This window comes from Polypterus senegalus, chromosome 11 (genome assembly GCF_016835505.1).
Source record: "Polypterus senegalus isolate Bchr_013 chromosome 11, ASM1683550v1, whole genome shotgun sequence".
Classification (NCBI taxonomy): Eukaryota; Metazoa; Chordata; class Cladistia; order Polypteriformes; family Polypteridae; genus Polypterus; species Polypterus senegalus.
Genome location: NC_053164.1, coordinates 69,996,343 through 70,018,365, shown reverse-complemented (window position 1 = coordinate 70,018,365; position 22,023 = coordinate 69,996,343). Strand labels below are relative to the sequence as shown.

The following is a 22,023-nucleotide window of genomic DNA, read 5'->3' as shown; positions in this document are numbered from 1 at the left end:
GAAAGGGAAGTCCAATCAGCATTTGGGGATAAAAAATGAAGTACAGGACTGGAAGAACCATTAATGCATTAGCACTGCACCATATTCAAAATGCAAAATTATGCTTCATTAGGTGCACATGGCTCTGCGTTAACTTTTCTTTTTTTAACTTAACCTAATTTACTTTTTAAACCACTCAGTTGTTTCTAGAATGCTAATCTTATTTTAAAAATTGCCATAATTATCCATCTTACAAGAGAAATGCCCATTTACTATGTTTTTTCTTGTGTAGTCTATATCAAGTGAATATTTTTAGAAAACATTTGAGTAAAATTTTAAATTTAAATGTACAGAATGATGAATAATAAGAAATGGATACTTATGTATGTAGTAGAGTGCTCTGTTAAATTTCTTAAAAAGTAACATTTGCTATGTCTGGCATTTTTAAATTGCAGTGCTAAATCGACCACCTAGAAATTACGACATTTAATTAGGGATTGATTTCATAAGACAAAATTTTGCATGTGATTAAGAAACTGATTGGGATAAAACCCAACAGCAAAGAACTGCATTACTATTTCAGTGACTGCAAAAAAAAAAAAGACTAAGAATTGATTATAAAATTTTTTTAAAAAGCCCTGCCTGGGGTTTGTTTCCTGCCTTGCGCCCTGTGTTTGCTGGGATTGACTCCAGCAGACCCCGTGACCCTGTAGTTAGGATATAGCGGGTTGGATAATGGATGGATTTAAAAAAAATGATTATGTTTAAATTTGTTCATTTTGAATTTAATTATATATAGGTAGACGATAAACTGTAATATATAAAAAATACATATATGATGTTTAAAGTACAACAGTCAAGTAATAGCATACGCGAAACTGATGGATGCTAATATATTTCATTATTGAAGGTTATGTTTCAGTAAATTTAAAGATATGTATTTTATCAAGTGAAATTAAAGAGATGCGTGGAGGGAACTTAAAACCATATTTACATATAACGTAGGACAGGAGATTGAAGAAAGATGTGTGTATAGAATGATAGTTTAAATAGATATCTTTGTTTTTGTCCAGCCATTATGTTATGAATTATCATAGTCATATTTAACGATAATTCAAAAGCAGTTTGAAATATAACACTGGATAATGACTGTGCGGCTCTCAAGACCTCCCTAAAATGGATACCCACGATTGGGAGGAGATTTGTTTGTACGTGTTCTTCTTGGAACCGCCTCTCAACTCAGAAACTAACAAATGGCAAGACAGCGTCTTTTGTTTTTCCCGTGAAGAGCACCATGATTGGATTTTATACCGCGGTTTGTGACGTCACAGACGCTAAAAAATTGTATTCGCGATGTTTAACGTTGGAGGCGGGCCCGACTGTGCTTGCTGCCCAATGGGATCCAACCACAATGCCTCAGAAGTAATATTCAAACTTTTAAGTCCGTTGGAGCGCCAAGAAAGAAAAGGTGGAGATCGAGTACTGTTTTGTAGCGCACGGCAAAAATAATTTTAACCTAACCACCGGATCGGCTCGGAATAAAATCCAGAACTGCCCAGGTGGGTTTATTGTAGTTTTGTATATTTGTGTTTGTTGTATTGTTCAAGCATAAATCTATTATGCTTGTAGTGCCTATTAAAAGGGTACCGATTCATACGTTTTGGACAATCAAAACAAAATAGTCAATCGAATTAAAAATGTAGCTTATGTACGAAGGCGGATTAAAACCAAATAAAAATGTTATTTGCTGTCGTCTGTGGGTGTATTGTATGTTTTGACGAACTAGCCAAGTGAAATGCTCTGATCAGATCTGAGTTTTATTTATGAAATTTAATTTGGTGTATTTTAACTGACAGACTTATTTGTATCCATCCACTATGGTATAAAATAAGAATCGATCCATTATCTGAACCAAAACTGTTCGATTTTGCCTTGTTGGCTGTTTACCCCTTCCGGAGTCTATCTGTAAACCTCAAGTTTGGGTGACAATTATGTTTCCTTACTTTTTATTGACCAAATTTCAATACCGTCGTTTCAGAACAGAATATATTGCGAGAGATCATTCTGGACCCGCTGCAAGATCGTTTAAAAATCTACGCTCGGAATATTTTGTGTCTTGAAGCTTCAGGAAAGGTTTAATTGGCGACGTCAACAGTGCTTCTTGTCTTTAAAAGGTTTCAATAGTTAAACCTTTAATGTAATAAGTGCTTTCCTTTGCAGAAATAATGACAGATAACACAGTAGCGTGAAGGTGCAGTGTTACACAAAGCTTCAACGCGGCAATAAATGTGGATTGTATGTGACATAAATATGAGGTAAATGATCGGATCCTAAATGAGTCCTCTTGGAAGATGTGTTTTGTGTGGTTAATATCCCGTTCATTTAAGTCGTGTCGTTAATGGTTTTTGTTCGCCAACAATCACAAAGTGACCAGTACTGAATAGCCAGCCAACATAAAATGCAAAATGATTAGATTAGATAGAGACTTTATTGATCCCAATGGGAAATCCACATACTCCAGCAGCAGCATACTGATAGAAAACAACATTAAATTAAAGAGTGATAAAAATGTAGGTAAAAAAAGGTAAAATGTAAGGTTGGGGTTAGGTTAGACATGAAAGCATTGCTGTTCTCCTCAATGACAGTAAACACTCGTATCACATTTGCTTTGTCTTACTGGTAAATAAAGACATACAGAATATTTATCAATTTATATTTATCAACTATTTCACGCCACAACACGTGTATACATAGAAATACCCATATTATAATCAAGTGAACAAAAAAATAGCCTTATGAGAGACAGAACTGACAGTTTGCATTCATTCATTCATAGTCTGGCTATTCTTATTGATTGTACGTCTATGCCCCGTGGTTCAATTGTGACAGGAGAGATGTAAACCTAGCATATACATTCATAAGGTGCAGGAGGCTATAGATTCATGGGATACCCATCAGTCTTGTTTCTTACCAGTGATGGGATTTCTCCCATTGCTCAAAAAAGGTTGAGAATTTTAAACATGTACTGTAAATGCTTTTACTTTCATTCATTAATGCATGCATAAACTCAAACTTATTTTTAATCCAATTCTGGTTCATAGTGTATCAAACTTGATAGTATGGGGACAAATCAAGAAACAGCACTGAGTGACATGCCAGTTTGTCAGGGTAAACACCTTTTCATTTGACAAGTGTTCCCAAACAAGCTTACAGTGCCTTGGACCAAAAAGACTTTTTCATGGTAAACATAACATTGAAGGAGAGTGGGAGAAAAAGAAGAATTCCTCATTTATAAGCTTTTTACTTTTCAATACTTTTGTCCCTAAAGGATTTAAAAAAATTTTTTTTATGAACTTTTAAGGGCTACTCGAGGAAAAAATGTAGGAATCATGTTTGGTAAAATTTAAAAATTTCTGCGTTCCTTTTTTTTCCCCCAAAGTCCTTGATTTATTGTAATAAGAGTACTCAATTTACAGTAACTGGTTGATATGCCCAAATGTTCATGCTTTCCAGAGACTACCGAATCTGACATCATGCTGGAAACACTCTGGAATGCCTAATGTGATTTGTGAACTAGGAATATACTGTATGTATGTAGCACTTGATTAATTATTTAAGTTTGAAAGACTACAATTGAAGCACTTTCACCAGGCTAGGTGAATAAACAAATAAATAAACATTCCAAATCTGTTAGTGGTCAGGAACTTTGTAGAAGGCTCAAGGAGTTCATGGGGAGTTCAAGGAGTTCAGTCTTGAGGACTGTTCACATTTATCACATTTCCAAAGCATCCCACACATCCATCCATTTTCCAACCCGCTGAATCCAAACTCAGGGTCACGGGGGGGTCTGCTGGAGCCAATCCCAGCCAACACAGGGCACAAGGCAGGAACCAATCCCGGGCAGGGTGCCAACCCACCGCAGGACACACGCACACACTAGGGCCAATCCACCTAACCTGCATGTCTTTGGACTGTGGGAGGAAACCCACGCAGACACGGGGAGAACATCAAACTCCACACAGGGAGGACCCAGGAAGCGAACCCGGGTCTCCTAACTGCGAGGCAGCAGCACTACCACCGTGCCACCCCATCCCACACATGCTCCTCTTTTTTGGGCAGCCAGTAAAGTGAAGCCTGACAGAGCCAGTTTCTGTGTAAAGAGTTTACAGGTTAGAGTTCAGCTGAAATCTCTGCCTGGGCCTGTTGTACTACACAACTGATGGTCGCGTTCGTGCACTGCGGCTGCGCCCAACTCGCTAAGACTATGTAAGTGAGGTCTGAAAGTCGTTTAAAGCAACATGGCTGTTGGAGAAACTGGTGGTGACTTGTAGGTTGGTTTGATCTGACGGGCCAATTCCTGAGTGTGACGTTCAAGGCAGTAGTGTCATTTTGTGCATTCAGAAAATTAGAAGCAGCTTTTTTAGTCTTTTTAAATATAGAAAATAAATTTACAGCATTTGTTTAATAAAAAATGTTTCACCAATAGTATTATTTTTCTGAGGATATTTTCACATTACATTGTATACAAAGGAAAGCATAACTTAAGTTCATGGAGAGCAACAAATGTTTTGATGCGACTGGTTTAAAGAAGCTTATTGTTTCAAGTTCAATGTCTTAGCCTCTTGGTTAAAGTTTCATTATTTATGTGTGTGTTTATTTTCCTCCCCTACCAGACAGAAAACGTCTTGAGCCATGGAGGAGAGTGTAAGTAGCTGTCTACCTTTCCTGCCTTTTTAATACTAATATATGTATATTTATGTATGTGTGTGCATATTTGTCTGATAAATATAAAAATCTTTTTTTTTTTTTTTTCCCCTTCAGAAATCAGTTTTGCATGAGCTCAATGTAGAAATTGGAGTTAATGATACAGAAAAGAAAGTTCTGTCACGTTTACCAGTACCATCTGCCAGGAAGAGGCCGCTGCCTGAAAGCGCGGGTGACACTACTGGCAGTCGGGCAGAAAACCCTGCAAAGGTGAGGCTTTTAGCTGTTCTTCATTTTATGCAAGTCCTAGCCCTATTGAGATGGAAACAGGTTTGCCTGACACATTGTGGTGTGATGTATGTATGTATGTATGTATGTATGTATGTATGTATGTATGTATGTATGTATATACACACACACACACTTTCTATCAATTGTACTTTTTAAATTTTTTGTTCTGTTTTCTTTCTTTCTTTAAATAGAAAGCATTGTTTGATAAGCCTGTAGCCACCTCTCATCCAATTACAAGAAAAAGACAAGCGAATAGCACAGTGGGAGTTCGTTCTGCTCCCTTAGCTTCTCAAAGACCTACCGGTGAGTTGTGAAAGTTAACATTAGTAGTGGTTTGCTGCCGAGTTGTATTGCTGGCCTCCCTGCTTGTGTTTCTGGTTCAAAAGAATGCCTTCTGTATGGCGTGTCCAGAGATACTGTAGTATGCTGCCAGAAATAGCAGCTTCAAGCCTTTGGTTTACTGATTTAGACTTTAGGGTCAGTTCTTGCCACTTCCAGTTTGGTTCCTTGATAAGGTAGAGTAGCTTCCTGACACACCCGATTGGAATTGAGATTTAGGAAGAAAAACATTGGTCTTGAACATCTTGTTTGTTGCCTGCCACTTTACTATGTGTTTATAATATTGTGTAGTACTCAAACTGAATTGGCTTTTGCTCATCTCTGTTGGATACTCACTTTGACAATGCCCTGTTTGCAGTAATCTGGTAAGAATATTGAAGATGGGTTTGATTTCCCTTAAATGGCATGACCTACTTCAATTGTACAATGTGTTTTATTATGTGTATTATGTCTAGACATCAAGCATACATTTGGGTGGCACGCCCCCTCATATGTGGGTTATGTAGATACTTAGGGCAAAATCAAACAGAGTGGGAACCATTTAATTTTATAAAATATATAAGTTTATATTTTTAGTTGGAATTATGATTAAACAATGTCAGATTTGATGCAATAAGAATTTTCATCTTCTTTGCTTCAATAGAACCTCATGACAGATAATTCAATAAATTTTGGATATAAACAAATGGTTAATTTGTAAATGGGTCATATCCATTCAAATATATGGGTAATCTTAATTGTATACTTACAGTGAGTGATGTGCTTCCCTAAACCTTCTATGTACAGAAGAAAAAGGGTTCAGTGTGCAAGTACAATTACTTATGCAAGTGCACCTTTGCCAGATGGAAAACACATTTATTTTGAGAGTTTTTCAGCATGAAATGGAGGTTTACAAGTGTATGCTGTTTTGTTTGAGTGAACACTGTGTGCATTTACATCACTAATACCACTTCTCCCTCTCCCCCCTCTATACAGCAAAAAACTTTCAGTTGACAAGTGCCATGACTGTGGCTGCTGGACCCTCCAAAGGTAACCATTTTAAGCTTTTTTTTGTTTTTTGCAGCAGAGACCAGGGTGTTTTGTGCTTTATTTTTATTTTTTGGTCCTTTAACATGGTGCCTATCAAATTTAACACATTTTTCCTATCTGAAGACACAAAGTTAAATTTGCCATTGACCAATAGATCTTCTCTCCTGTCCTCTCTGACCTTTGCATTACTGGGACTGATCTCAGATGGTTTAAGTTTTACTTCTTAGGCAGATCCCACTGTGTGTCCTGGCAAGTGGAGATGTCAAGAGTGTATCGGGGAAGCATGGAGAATCAATTATGGAGTTCTCTCTCTCTCTCTCTCTCTCTCTCTCTCTCTCTCTGCCAACCTCCCCTGCCAATAGCCCTTGTCATCCAGTCCCACACAGCTGTACCTGTTGTTCCCTCCAGAGGGCAACGTGGTATCTGCTAGAATCTCTGCATGTCCCACTGATATCTACACCTCAGTGAAGAAGCACCATTTTCATCTCAACTTGATGTACCTCCTTGGTTTCCCAGCCAGCCCGTCTATTCAACCTCACATTTCTGTTCAGCTCGACTCCTTATTGCTAACACTTACAAAGACGGTATGCATCCTTGGGGTGGTAATCAATGACCAGCTATATTTTACCAGCCAGGCTGCAGTCTCTTGGTCTTGCAGTTTCATTCTGTATATCATCTGCAAGATCAGACTGCGCTGCATATTCTGTCAGTTGCAACTCCAGGTCCATGTTTAGGTCTTGTCATGTCTTTACGACTGCAACTGTTTTCTGGCAGAAGTTGTTGCATGTGGTACCTACCTGTCATCTGCAGATGATTCAAAATGCAGTGGCAAGTCTTGTATTCAACTAGCCAAAATGGGAACATGTTGCTATGCTGGCTTCATGAAGCAGCACATATTCAGTTCAAATCATCGATGCTTGCCTACAGAGTAGTCAGTACCCATGTATATGAACACGTACACTCATAAGGTCCTCTGTTTCTTCTTAACCTTGTGGTGTGGTAGTAAACCCTGTCTGATACCACCTCAACAAGGCATCAAATCTCAATCCAGACTCTGTTCAGGTGTAGCTCCTTGTTGGTGGAAGAAGCTGCCCACTTCATCTGCTGACACCCTCAATGAGTTTAAGAGGAGGATTTTGAAGACTCTCTCTTGTTCTGTGAATATCTGTCCGATAACTGCTTTAATAGGTTCTTGTTGATGAAACTAGACCAATTAGTGTTTTGTCTGATTTCGATCTCTTCATTCGTTGTGAGCAATTTTGTAACCTTAGCTTATAACACCTGTTCCTGGTGTTATGTTGACCTCTTTTGCTAGTAGCTTTGGATAAAATGTGTGCTAAGTGAATAATTTGTATGTCTTCTATGCAAAGCAGAACATTATTTGTATTGGTTTTGGCTTGTCTGTGTGTGTGATTTGTTTTTCTTTGGTTTAGTTTGAATATTCAAACATTACTCTGCACTGCCTCACTACATAATTGAAGTATTCCATTGTACTGTAATAGAGGTTTGAATTAATATCCTTGTACATTGCATATTAACACCGAAGCCACTAACTAGACTTGTTTATCTTTCATAGTAGACATTTTTTCCAACTAACAATTGCCAGACCAAATTTGTTTTTTGGAGTTTTAATGGACAACTGACCATACGTTTTATAATGAAACAAGTTGACTTAAAGAGGTGTAATATTTGGAAAGAAAACTTAACATTTAATTTCTGCTAAGATGCTGTTACCTTGATGCAGCATACAATACAGCATTCTGGTGACCAGTGGAAAGTTGGTTTATTAAATGTATGCTCTTATGTTTAAACCCACAACATAGTTTTGGACAACCTGAATAGTGATCCTAAGAATTGTGTTTTTTGTGTCCTTTTTTAGAGAGTTATGAAAATCTCATTACAAAGACCAGGTGAAAAGTTTAGTACTTCTTCTAGTATACCAAATACTAGGTAATAATATTTGACTTGTATGTAAAACTCCATTTGTTTGTTTCAATTTCCTGGTTGCCTGCTGCATATAAAACCTTTTATTAGCCAAATGACATTATCCTTTGCAGTATTGTGTTGGGGTAGGGGGATTTGTGTGTTTTTTTTTATTTAAATCAAGAGTTGAACGTCACCATTTTCAAAATATGCCCAGGGTGCTCTTTGTCTCTGTACCAGTGGGTTCAGCTTCTCTCGTTTTTCTATAGCCCCCTTCCAAAGCTCAATAAACATTTTGAGTGGATTGTCATCCTTGTTATCATGTTTTTAAAACCCTCCAATTGTCAACTTAATAATGTGACCCAGCCAGCCTTTTTGAAATGACCCTCTTGGCTTTCCTAAAACCCATGAATTTCTAATCCCCAGGTTTAACAAGTGCTGTTGGAGGAATAGTATTTGTTTCTTGACTTTGTAGATGACTTGTTCTATTTATTATTGTTGGTATGTGTATGTATGTACAGTATGTATGTATAGTATGTATGTATATAATTTAATGCATGTCCCTCTTTTTCAGTTACTGCAAGAAAGTCTATTTCCTCAAAGGCCAAGCCAGGTAGGAGCTGTTGTCTTTTTATTAAATCTGTTTATAAGATAGAATGGAGGTGGAATTTATTTGCCCCTTTTTAAAATCAAATTAATCATTAACTTTACCCCTGTAGTATTCATCCTGTTGTAACTCTGGAGCTACTGTCATTTCTAATAATATCAACTGTATTGCTAAATAACTAAAATTTAACATATAGCTAACTTTTTTTTTGTGCTAAACAAAAGAAGAATATACCAGTAATAGAAATATAATAGCAATTCTTATACTTGTAAATGGCAAATTTCAGGGAGTAAGAAGGAAACAATTCCCTTGAGGATTAAGGATATGCTCAAAGAAAACTGAGCTACGTTGGCTGAATGAATAATGTTGATTTACCAGGCTGTAGGTAGATATCTTTTAATCAAGCATTGGCAAATTGGGGTAAAACCAAAAGGTTTACACATCTAATGGGTTTAAAATAATAATCAGCTCAGTTGTGATTTTATTACAATGACTTTGTACTGGTCACTTCCTCAGTTATACTTGTTGTTGTTCCATTTACTCAAAATGGTCACAGGCAGGACTGTGGCATTTTTATTTATTAGGTCCAACTGCTTGTCCTCTAATATCTCAATTTCACATGCCTTTTACATCTTCTCCCTTCATTTTTTTATTTATTTATATGTATGGAGTGTCTAATTCTGTTTGTTCTTTTAGGTGTGCCCTCTTGTTTGATATTGTGAAACTCCCCAGCCATAGTTGAATTCTTTAGGTCATATTTTTATGTAGGATAAATCCATACACTTTTTTTTTATTTTTTTATTTATTGCTTTTTGGATAATTCCAACAATTATGCCTCCTTTATAATGGAGTATGGATTCATTTTGATAAGTTGTTTATAACCGCATGTACTGTAATTTGGTAGTTCTCTCTGGTGCTTCATGTTTGCTGGAGACTAGCCTATGACTTTACCCCAATCACTGTTTTGTGTGAAAATTCCTGATGCTTTCTGTGGCTGCATAGATTTTCTTTGGATGCTCTAATTTACTTCCCACATCCCTGACGATTAGGCTCACTCTCAACATTGGTACACAGTATGTGCGTGTCATGCGATGGAGCAGTCCACAAGGCCCAGAATTCTCTCCAACGTGAACCTGAATTAAGCGGCTTTGAAAATGGATATTCTCTATAAATTTTCCCATTGATAATTTAATCATTTAAATTTTAAATGCAGATTCTCCCATGAGTCGTCATAGCATCTAATTTTTGAAAAGTGAAATCTAGGTTTACAGCAATGCAAAGGGGCTTTTTGTTTCTTTATGGAAGAAGGTAAAATTCTTAAGCAACTGTGTTAATTCTTAATAATAAACTTGCTTGCTTCATTTTATAGTGACCCAATTTAATAAAGGACATCCCAGTTCAAATTTATCCTGATGTAAATGTCCCTTGCGCATGGGGAGAAAAAGGTGCTATATAAATAAAATGTTGTATTATTATTGTTGTTCTGTATTTACCTCACCATTTCTTGCATGGTACTCCAGTCTGAATATGTTGAAAATAAAAATTTGTAAAAGTAGTTGATGCACTAGGCTGGTTTGGTTGATTATGCAGTAACTGATGTTTGTTTTTTGTTGGTAGCTGCAGCAGTTGCTGGTGGAGGCAGTCGCCGGCCAGCATGGGATCTTAAAGGAAAGGTGTCTGACATGCAGAACAAAGTCAGCACCTACCAAGACAAATTACGTTCCGTGAATAAAGAAAATAAAGAAGTTGCGGAACGGCTGCATCAGAGCAAAAGTGAAGTGACTGAATTGCGAATGGAAAATTCTTCTCTACATGATCGACTCAGGTGAGTGGGTTTTAAGGAGGTGGTTTGTATGTATCGGTTTCCTTAAAAGAGTAGTTAGTAACCAAATGTCTGTATTGATTTAAGATAATTCAGTCAAAACTTGCTGTATACGTGACCATTCTCGCTACATCATTTGATTAAATGAGGACTCGGTTACTGACTGTCTTTTATAGTCTGTTAACCTTGCTTATTATTCACTGAAACTAAGTATGATCCTGCCATTTTAAACTTGTATCATTTTGTAAATGTTGGGGTTTTTTTTTTTGTTTTTTTTTTAAAACCCTATTATGTTTGATGGGCATATAAGTACATAAGCACCTTTTATGTAAAAGTGTTGAAATCTTCCATACTTTTGAGTTTTGTCCCTCGGCCTAAACCTGAAATGCTGCTGCTTAGTAATGAAATGATTTTAATGTGGTTCATGTATGTATTTTTTTTTTTTTTTATAAATATGTAAAGAATTTGTGAGGGAAAGCTGCAGCTCATGACTGAGTTACAGAGAGAGCGGGATTACCTGGCTGAAGAAAAAAGAAATTTGAATTCTATAAATGAGTCTTTGAAAGGGGAAGTTAGCAACCTGCAGTCTGTGAAGCTGCTTCTGACAACGCAGTTAGACACTGCAGAGGTGAGTAGACAAGCAGTCTGTGTAATTGGGGGATTGTGACCAATGTACAAAGTGCACTGAAATTCTTAATTACATGTCTTGCTAACATGCAACACATCACCACACTTGTGTGCCATGATAGGTAAAATACAGGACTCCATTTAATCGAGTAGAAAACGGAAACTTGCCAGATTCAATCTGTACCACTTTATGCTCTGCGTTTACAGGCTGCTTTTAGCTCCGTCTGTGTTTTAATAAATTAGTGTATTATTAATTCTTATAAAGAACAGTTAATAAATGAATCATTTAGAGGATACATTAGCCTTATTCCTTTTTTTTTTCCCCTTCCCCATAGTTGCATCTTAGAAGCAAAACAGCAGAGCTGTTGGAGAAAGGAGAGCAACTTGAAACGGCTAAACAGGAGATAGTTAGTCTAAAATCAATGCTCTCTGAAGTATCAGAAAAACTGCATAAAGGTGAAATGGACCGAAGGAAGCTTCACAATCAGATACTGGAGCTGAAGGTAAATTCAAAGTGTTATTTCATCTAACAGGAAATTGGATCTGTTGCAAATGTCAAATGCAAAATGCCTTTAGACTTTGTATGTCTTTTACATAAACACAGTATTTAGAGCTGGTATACACCCATTTATTTAAAAAAATCTAATAAAAACATGTAGCACTCAACAATCATGCTCGGATTATATGCAAAATGTTTTTTTATTTGAAATGCTCTCCATGAAAGAGTCATGTAATTATGTTACATGCCAGAAATGCACAAAGTTTGAAGAATGTGTTTTAATGCTAAGAGAACTACTTGTTTTGGAGTGGATGGTTTTCGGAGGATATACTAAAATCTGTTTAGGACAAAGAGAATTGTCAGGTTTGAATGCATGATTTGATTGAACTTGTAATATTCAAACCTGCCTTATCCAATGTTAGGGTTGCAGTAGTAAACATTTACTGTATCATGTGCAAGTCAGAAACTGCCTCTGGCTATGGTTCCAGTGCATTGTAACATGCCCTTGCATTCACTCACACAGAGGGAATTTTAGAGTTAAATTAATCTCGATTCAGACACAAACATAAATTATAATTTAGTGAAGAAGCTAAGGTTCACACACTTTTGGTTATTTGCTGTCAGGCAGCATTGTTAATGTGTTTAATGCCTTAAGGCGAACTTCTACCTGCCATGTACATAAATCTGCATTTACGCTGGCAGTGGACCAAAGCCTGTACTTGTGCTGCAAGACAAACTTACGTGTGCTCACTGGCTGGCAACTGCACTGGCAAAGGACAACCTTCTTTGTGTCTGCTGATATGTTTGGAGCTTTCAGAATAAACGTTTCATTGTAAATTTTGATCAGATTGGAGACAACTTTTTTTTTTTTAAAATGCATTATTAGCTGAGGTTGCTGATTAAGGGTAAATTGCATAGAAGTTGATAAATCTTTTATTAGTCTAGTCCAGTGTTTCCCATCCTCGGTCCTGGGGACCCCCTGTGGCTGCAGGTTTTTGTTCCAACCACATTCCTAATCGGTGACAACACCTGATAACACTGATCTCATTTAATTAGCTGTTTTTTTTTTTTTCTTCTACATTCAGAAAAGCACAGCAGCATGATTTTTACATTTATAAGACATTTCAAAATATCTCTGCTTTTGCTATAGATTTAAATGCTTAACGCTCTTTTGTTGATTTCATTATATTTTGCCCTTTCTCCGTGCAGTTTTTCCCCCTTCGTTGTATCGTATTAATGACAATTAAAAATGAGCAGAGCAGACACGCTGGCAAACAACACTGAATAATCAAAGGCTGCAAGTCCTTTAGTGTCAGACCCACAAATTAGAAAATAATGGATTCACTAAACAATTAGAACACCTAGAAAAGTAGAATGAAAATCAAGATGAAAATAATGTTAAAGGAAAAATAATACATTATTCCAATATAACTGCTTAGTACATTTACCATTTTTACCGAAACGTAGTTTTCTGATTTCTATATTGTTCCCAAAACACAGAACTTGGGAAATAACAGCTCACTTAATTAGCCCAGGAGTCCAATTTAAAAACAGAAGCTGGTTGGAACAAAAACCTGCAGCTACAGTGTGCCCCCAGGACCAAGGTTAGCAATCGCTGGTCTAGTCTATTTGTGTTGTGTGTGTGTGTGTGTGTGTGTGTGTTGCACCCACCAGAGGGCGCACTAGCTCCCCATACTCAACACAGACAGACACCAGGCACAAATCCAGCACACCACTCGTTTTTATTTTACAGTGGGAAACGCTTTTCTTTTGTTTCCTACCAATGCACAGAATAAAGCACTCGGCACTTTTTTTCTTTGCCTTTTCTTCTGTCTCTCCTTTAACCTCCACTCCTCCTCCTTTGGCAAAGTTTTGTCCATCTTCCTCCTGACTTTGGCTACTTGAATGGAGTTCGGTGGCTCCTCTTATGGAGTCCCTCGAAGTGCTCCAGGTGTCCCATGATGTCATTCTGGCAGTTCCGGGTGTACCTGGAAGTGCTGCAATAAATGGCTCCGTAGTTCTCCAGGCGCCCCCTGGTGATGACCACGGACCCCAACAGGGTTGATTTTTTTTCAAGCTCGAATCCCATTGTACTGCACCAATATTGGGGGGGCTGCCTTCTGCTATACCGGGGGAGGTAATGCTCTGTACAAGCACTCTCCCCAAGTCCTTCCATCACAAGAAGTCCCAGCTGAGTAAGAGCCACAGCTGTCCACTACAGTGTATGTTAACTCGGTGTGTGTGTGTGCACAATTATATTGATAGTGCCTTAGAAAGTATCACCATTGCAAGGAACCTTCCTAATACAAACCCTAGATACAGTAGAATCAATTGCTTGCTAAAAACTGTAAGGTTAATTTGTTTTGGATACGTTGCTCTCAATCTTTAGAGTGATCCCAAAGCCCATAACCAAATTCTGGTTCATTTAGGCAGATGTAAACATGCCAGTCACATTCTAGTGTGTACCAAAACAGGAGGGTTGTGTAAGGTATGAAAGTAATTTGACATTACACTGATCTAATTACAGTAAGTGAAAGAAATTTTTAAGCTTAGCTTAAGTAATCGATTATATTGAAATGTACAAATAGGCAGATCTACATAAAAATGTAGCATAATTACAATAAAACTGCATGGATAGGTCCCATTCCATCATAGCATGTCTCATTTGTGATTCATGCTCAGAGCCCCTCTCTCTCCTCTCTTGTGATTGGACAGCCGCTAATAAAGGTTGTAGTGTTGGTTTTGTGCTTTTATAAAAACTGTCAATTGATCAGAGCAATCAAACCACTTATAGAGGTGGTGAGAAATGAACAGCAATGTCCTGTGTGGCCAACAATCAAACTCCCTTAATCTTGTGAGTTAGTACTTTTAGTATCATAGCTCTTCGGCCATGATGTGGAGTCTGAATGCACATTAACTTAGGAACTGTGTAGTATATGTTAAAATGAACATTATACATATTTAATTTAAAAATCTTAAGCCACGGGTCCCTTTTAAACATTTAGTTTCTTTGGTGAGTGGAACCATCAGAATTCAGCACATTCTCACGTTCTCACTCCAGTTTCCTAAGTAGTCCAGTGTACCAGGAGGGGATAAAAGCAGTCAATTAATAGATCACAACCAATACTACTTATTCACAATAACAATTATTTGTGTATACAGTATGCTTATTACTGCTATCAAACCTGTGTATAATATCCGCTTCATTGTCGGCAGATAATTACAGGCCTAAAGAGAATAGACTAGTTATTCAAGATGAACAGAGTAGAGTTTTTTGTTTTATATAGCAGGTTACTGTTGAGTAAATATGCAGCATCCTACAGTGAAATAAAAAGTACATTCCTGTCTCTCTGGCTAGTCTAAATTAAACTGAAGCACATCATATTACGCCCTTCACTGACCTTGCTGTGTGTGATACAATGTTGACTTTCTGTAGCAAGTGAATTTGCTCATTTTCATGTGTTCTTCTAATTATCCGGTAAGATCATTCTACTTACAGAGCTGTGTTAAGGGAAATAAACCACACAATTATTGCAATTGTGATGATGCTCAAATGTAGCAGGGGTCGACCTTCCATGATTATTCCCTGGACAAATTGCTTCTGCCCAATGGGAGAAGTGTAAGTCATTCCCATAGGGTGTTTTTCTTTGGCTGTGTGAAAAGTGTCTAAACTGAAGATTGAAACAAAGTGTCTAACTTCCTGATTCACCACAAAGCCAACTGACCAGGAGTGTGAATAATATATATATTTTTTTTATTTCTTCCATAGGGGAACATAAGAGTGTTTTGCAGAGTACGTCCTCTTCTGTCCAGTGACCACGCTGATAAAATAGAACACGTTCAGTTCCCAAATAATGATGAGAAGTCAATCCTGCTTGCAAGGACTGAAGAGGTATTGTAGTGACTACCCTAACATCCCACCTCTCCCCAGCATTTAACACTGCATCTCCTCCATTGAAGAAGTTCTTAATTTCATTGCTCTGTTTTCATCTTTTTAATAGTCGCATATTGGCAGAGATGGAAAAGACCAGCTAAAATACAACTTCAGCTTTGACCGTGTTTTTCCACCCTACTCCTCACAACAAGAAGTCTTTGAAGAGATTTCTCTTCTTGTCCAGTCGGCACTTGACGGATACAATGTTTGTATCTTTGCTTATGGCCAGACAGGAAGTGGAAAGACTTACACCATGGAAGGCCCAGATCAACTTCAGGATGACACCATGGGGATGATACCCCGTGCAGTACATCAGGTGTTTAATTCAGCCGAGGAGCTTAAAGACCAAGGATGGACGGTAAGATCAGGTCTAAAACAGAGTCAAAGTTGTGGCCTCAAAGTGACCGTTCTAAGGTCATGTGCGGAATGAGGAAATTCACATTGAATTTGGATTTATAGTCAACATTGTGCTTATAACATTTTAAATCTCTATTAATAAAGCCCCTCATACATTCTTTCCCACAGTATAAATTTACTGCAAGCTTCCTGGAAATATACAACGAGACAATCCGGGATCTCCTCGTTAACAAAACGGCAAAAAAAATGGAACATGAAATCAAGAGACCTGCTTCTAACTCGACCGCTATATACGTTTCTAACCTTAAATATTTAAATGTGGAGACCGTAGAAGAGGTAAATAAATCTGGAGGAAATTGTCAAGCAGTATATAATAACATTATATAATGATTATATATATATTTATAGATAGATAGATAATATATAATGAGTTCTAAATGTAAAAGGTCTACTATAGATTGTACTAAAGTGGTTGTATTTTATGACTGAAATTCCTTTTATCTTAGGTGTTGTCTCTAATCAAAGTTGCAAAGCAGAATCGTGCTACAGCCCGTACCATGATGAATGACCAATCTTCACGCAGCCATAGTGTGTTCCAGTTAAAGATTGAAGGGGTCAATGAGGTGCGAAACATCACCTGTAATTGTAAGTAGCAAAGTTTATGTCAATAATTGCAGGCTGTTTTACCAAAGACAGTTTTTGATCCCTTGATTTTAATATTGGTGCTTACTGGTGTATCCAGCAAGACATGCTGCACCTCTGCAACCCATGACATATCAATACCCAGCACACTTTTTTTTTAAGGTAAACAATATTTATCCAGAAGCACCATTTCCAAAACACCTTTCCAATGCCAGTTACAAATACACAATAAAAAAATTCTTCCTCCTTCCATCCTCCAGTTGAGTGTTGCTTTGCTGTCTTCCAAGACTGACCCAATGACGAGAGGCAGTGGGCTCTCTTTTAGGATGGACCCAGGAGGGCTTCCAGTGCCATGTCATATACTTGGGGGAAACATTTCTGGGCCATAAGAAAAGTAGGGAGCTCCTCCCCATATAGCACCCTAACCCCCATTGGCCCGTAAGGACCTAGACAGGACAGCACTTCTGGACTCCATATCCCAAGCACCCCTACAGGTGTCCTGACTGGGTTTGCCATGTGAAGACCACTGCCACTTGGTATACAGGGAAGGGAACCGCTGTCTATTCCCGGCTATCAATTACACAACCATTAACTTATACTGGCCCAAGTACCGAGTTATTTTATTGTCTAGCCTGCCAGTTCATCTGACTTTGTTCTCTGGCCTCCTGTCTGGGTAATGTATCCTCTTCCATTCCTGGTCAGAATTCCCGTTCATCTCTTACACTTCTAGTTTAATACTTTTAGTTTTTGGGTGTGTTTTTTAGTTTATTGCAAAGCTCTGCCTAGAAGCAGTGTTGTGTTTAGTTTTTTGTAGATAATAATGAAATAAAATGTTTGACCAACAGATGAGCTGACATTCGAATATAAATATCCTTAAACAGACAATGGAGTCTTAATATATCTTACAATATTCTATAGGAGTGTCTACTTAAGAACTTACTATCAACAGCACTGACGGACATACAGGTGTCATCACAACTCTATTAAAAAGAGCAACTCTTTTAGTTCTGCCACTCGCCAACCAAACCATGTGCTCTGCTTTTACTGCAGTTGTCTCTTCTTTCAAGCAGCGACATCTTAGCCTTGATAAACCCTATGGGCAAGTAATGAGGCTACTTCTTGGCAAAAGACTAAATTGCTGGCTTTTGTCTGCCAGTCACTACAGTTTGTACCCATTATGTTTACATGTATCTTATATTTTAACAGCTACTCTGAGCTTAATTGACCTTGCCGGCAGTGAGAGGATTGATAAATCACAGTCACAAGGAGATCGGTTAAAGGAAACGAAGGCCATAAACTGCAGTCTTTCCAACTTGGGGAGTGTCTTCATTGCTTTGGCAAACAAGGTAATTCATTTTTAATTCTTTATGTAGTTCCACTTTTCCCAATTTGGACCATTTCCTTTGAGCAAATTTTCTCTTTTGTCTCACTTGAAGGTACAGGTCTTAATTCATGTTTTTCTTTTCCATTTTTTTTTTTAGGAAAATTTTGTGCCTTACAGAAATTCAAAGCTGACTTTCTTATTGCAGAACTGCTTAGGGGGAAACAGTAAAACGTAAGTATTAATGTAATGCTGACATTGGGTAAGAATCTGAACATGGAACCTTAAGAGTTTTAAGCTCTCTCTCAAGTGAGAATAAATTGTAGTTTATTATTCCTTGAACCTGCAAAACAAATGAAGTGTTTGTGTTATTTTTTTACATTGTATTTACAGTATATAGCCTTTTGTGGAAATCAAAGCAGATTTACCAAAAAGTCTGCCATGGTATATACATATGTTTTTATTTTAAACCCATATATAAATTCAGTCACCTTTTTGTCTCTTTTAGACTGGCTGAACAAATACAATATGTGTATACCTGTAATTGAATAGCCCTGAATTCAAGTTCAGTTGGGCCTGATTTTCACACTACGAAATTTAGCTGGGCCAGACATTTTCAGTCACTGGTAACCAGCAAATAACAAATTTTAAATCGACACAAATAATAATAAACAAGTAATGTTCATTCATTGTTTCTCTTTTCAATTTGGTCATATCTGGCACAGACACATCAAAAATGTATTTAAAAAAATAACAAAACAACTATAACTGTATAGAATCTGAGGTAGTAGCAATACTTTTTATACTTCCACTTTTCTCTACCTTAGTGTGCCTGTGTGAAATGAGAAGGGACAGCTGAATACCACAGGGCACAGATGTATTCATAACAGGGGACACGCATGATGAGCAGAGGAATTTCAAATGTTTTGCATGCCTGCCTTTTGTTTTAATGACCGGTTGCGTCATATTTGGCCCTTTGTTCATCATAATTTCATCTGTACCTCTGATGTCATTTTCTCTGCAACTCCTTTGCACTCAGTGCGGGATATAAGGCAGCCTTTAAGCAGCTCGGTGATATGCAAGGGGAGCCCATTCCATCACATATATTATCACAGGGGTTCTCAAACTCGGTCCTGGGGTCCAACTGTGGCTGCAGGTATTTGTCAACACCTGATAGCACTGATCTCATTGAATTAGCTGGTAGCGTTTTTCTTTTATTCTGCATTCAGAAAAGCACAGCAGCATGATTTTTACATTTATAAGAAATTTAGAAATATTTCAGCTTTTCCTATAGGTTTAAAAAGCTTGTTGATTTCATTCTGTTTTGCTCTTTTTCTGTGTTTCTTCATTGTATATTAATAATGACAATTAAAAATGAGCAGAGAAGAAACCCAGGCAAACGCCAAATAATCAAAGGCTGCAACTACTTTAGCATGAGACCCACTAATTAGAAATAATGGATTAATTAAACAATTAGAACACCTGGAAAAGTAGAATGAAAATCAAGATGAAAATAATGTTAAAAAGGAAAAAATACATTATTCCAATATAATGGCTTAGTACCATTTTTACTAAAACTTAGTTTTCTGATTTCTATATTGTTCCCAAAACACAGAACTTGGGAAATAACCGCTCACTTAATTAGCCCAGGAGTCCAATTAAAAATGGAAGCAGGTTGGAACAAAAACCTACAGCCACAGTGGGTCCCCAGGACCGAGTTTGGGAAGCACTGTGTTAACAGCACAATAATAAAAAAAAAAGGCTTTTTGCATCTGTTACAATATAATAATATTTTAAAGTTTCAATAATATAATTTGCTACTGGTGAACGAAGTAGAAATGATCATCACCAAACCTATTTTTGGTCGCATGTGAGAATCATTTTTAGTTGCAGTCTGGAGCCCTGGTGGGACCATAGGCCTGGCCACTCGGAAGTTGCTAATGTGGTGCACGGGCTGCCATTTGAATAGGCCTGCTTTAATTATTCAGTATTGCTCTGTAGAACGTGTTCTTGCTGCTTTTAAAAAAAAAACAAAAAAAAACGCATCAGCTACTTAAAATTTAGTTATTTATACCGTATATCAAGTTAATGTCTAGAATGGAGCTTTTATCTTTACATTTGATATGGGAGGAGAGGAAAAAGCCAATTATGTCAAATTTTAACCACTTCTGTTAAATCTTAAACAGTTTTTCTGGTTCAGTTATTAGAGAGCAGCATTACAAAATAAAGTCCTCCTGTCCTCACATGTGCTTGTAATGACCGTGCAGTCTTTTCAGAAATGGACAGAGACCCTAATGAAATGAAAATATATCGTTAAGCATTTTTTCAAGAATGAGTTAAAAGCAAAACTTCAAGCCATCTTTGTAATTTCCTTTTATATGAGACTAGGTTAATGAGGTGAAAATATTTTGAAATATTTCATTTGTGAAAGGTTGTATTAAAACTGAACTCCTGATCTTTCATTCCGCAGGCTGATGTTTGTGAACATTTCACCAGAGAATGACAGCTTTGGTGAATCTCTCAACTCGCTGAGATTTGCTAGCAAGGTCAGTACAACTATTTTAGATTTGGACAAATGTACAGGTTATGATGGGGTTACTACTGGTTTTAGATGATGTGGGTGGATTCACTTAAGGTAAAGCTGGAGTGTTTTATATAATGTAATGGTGGTGACCTGGTTAGGGTAGTTTTGTCACACCCCCAAGAGACCATTTTAAACATTCCAACTTGTGCTTTAATGAACTGGAAGTGTAGTGTTTAGTGCTGGCTCTTTCTTTGCCCTCCTTGTAGCCCTATAGATGGGTTGGTGGGCTCTAGAAATGGGTGAAGTTTTATGCTTTTTTTAAAGTTAACCTTTGCATTTTAAATGTGGTTGTCAAATTATGTACTTAAAAGCTGCTCTTTATCTATTATAGCTTGTGTTTTTAATTAAATCTAAGTTGGCATGGAATGTTTCTAGTAGGGAGGCAGATTGCGACAGAACCTGAGATTCATCTAGTCTCTCGTGTGGTGCTCTAGTTGTACACTAATTTTATGATCTGGAAGTGCACCTTGTCTAACAAATAAGGTGGAGCAGCAGGTTATGGGCATTGAGCGTCTTTCTGGCACAGATTTTTGGGATATATGCTGTACAGCCGTTACACTGACTTCAGGTCTGATTCTGTTTTAATCTGATTTCTCTCTTTTTAGGTGAATGAGTGTGTGATTGGGACAGCAGTTGCCAACAGAAAATGAGTCTTCGATACTTTTTACTTTTGTAAAATGTGATTTATTTTCTATTTATGTAGCCATTTTTGTATTTTAGAACATTCTCTTTTGTATAAATTTTATACGTACAAATGCAGTTGTGTTTTTATTAGATTTTATCGTGCCTTCAAGTCGAGCTTTATTTGTGCAATGCATGTTATAAAGGTTTGATTTATAATTGTGTAAAGAAGTACAGATTTTATTTTTATTTAATGTAACTGTTTTAAATAATTGTGACCAAGAAAGCTTTTGAAATGTAGACTTCATTGGACCCTTATTGAATGATTAAAATCCATGCAGAGACAAATGGTTAGATTTGCGGAAGTGAAATACACACAAACACAATCATTCTGTAGCTTATTGTGGGCAATTAGGACTGGCCAATGGGTGTGGACACTTTTAAAATTCATATTGTTGCCCGCAATGTTCAAAATGCAGGTCAATTTCTGAGCATGGGGGGAAATAGAAATGATACTGGAATGTTACGTTGATTTAAGTCATACCTTCATTTGTCAAAAAAAGTTTACCCTTACATGTCCAAAATTTTAGTTTTCTTACACTTAAAATAACTATTTTAAGCAGAAATTTACATTCTTTTTGACTGCCAAAAATAGCACAAAATTCCGTATTTTGGCCAAATGATTGAAACTACCTCTTTTTTTTTTTCTCTTTAATGTGTGACTTTGTGTTTCTGTTGCTCTTC

General features: G+C 37.1%; 1 protein-coding gene across 1 annotated transcript; it reads left to right on the top strand.

Moving 5' to 3' along the window:
* The first annotated feature begins 1,395 nt into the window (after positions 1-1,395).
* On the top strand, positions 1,396-21,503 carry kifc1 (kinesin family member C1). The gene is made up of 17 exons (XM_039768969.1): positions 1,396-1,538; positions 4,653-4,683; positions 4,801-4,953; positions 5,166-5,277; positions 6,289-6,342; positions 8,840-8,878; positions 10,490-10,697; positions 11,157-11,322; positions 11,657-11,824; positions 15,590-15,712; positions 15,822-16,112; positions 16,280-16,447; positions 16,618-16,756; positions 17,960-18,099; positions 18,235-18,308; positions 20,545-20,620; positions 21,264-21,503. The coding sequence occupies exons 2-17, from the start codon at positions 4,672-4,674 to the stop codon at positions 21,306-21,308; spliced, it is 1,968 nt and encodes a 655-aa protein (XP_039624903.1). The 5' UTR covers positions 1,396-1,538; positions 4,653-4,671; the 3' UTR covers positions 21,309-21,503.
* The last annotated feature ends 520 nt before the right edge of the window (positions 21,504-22,023 follow it).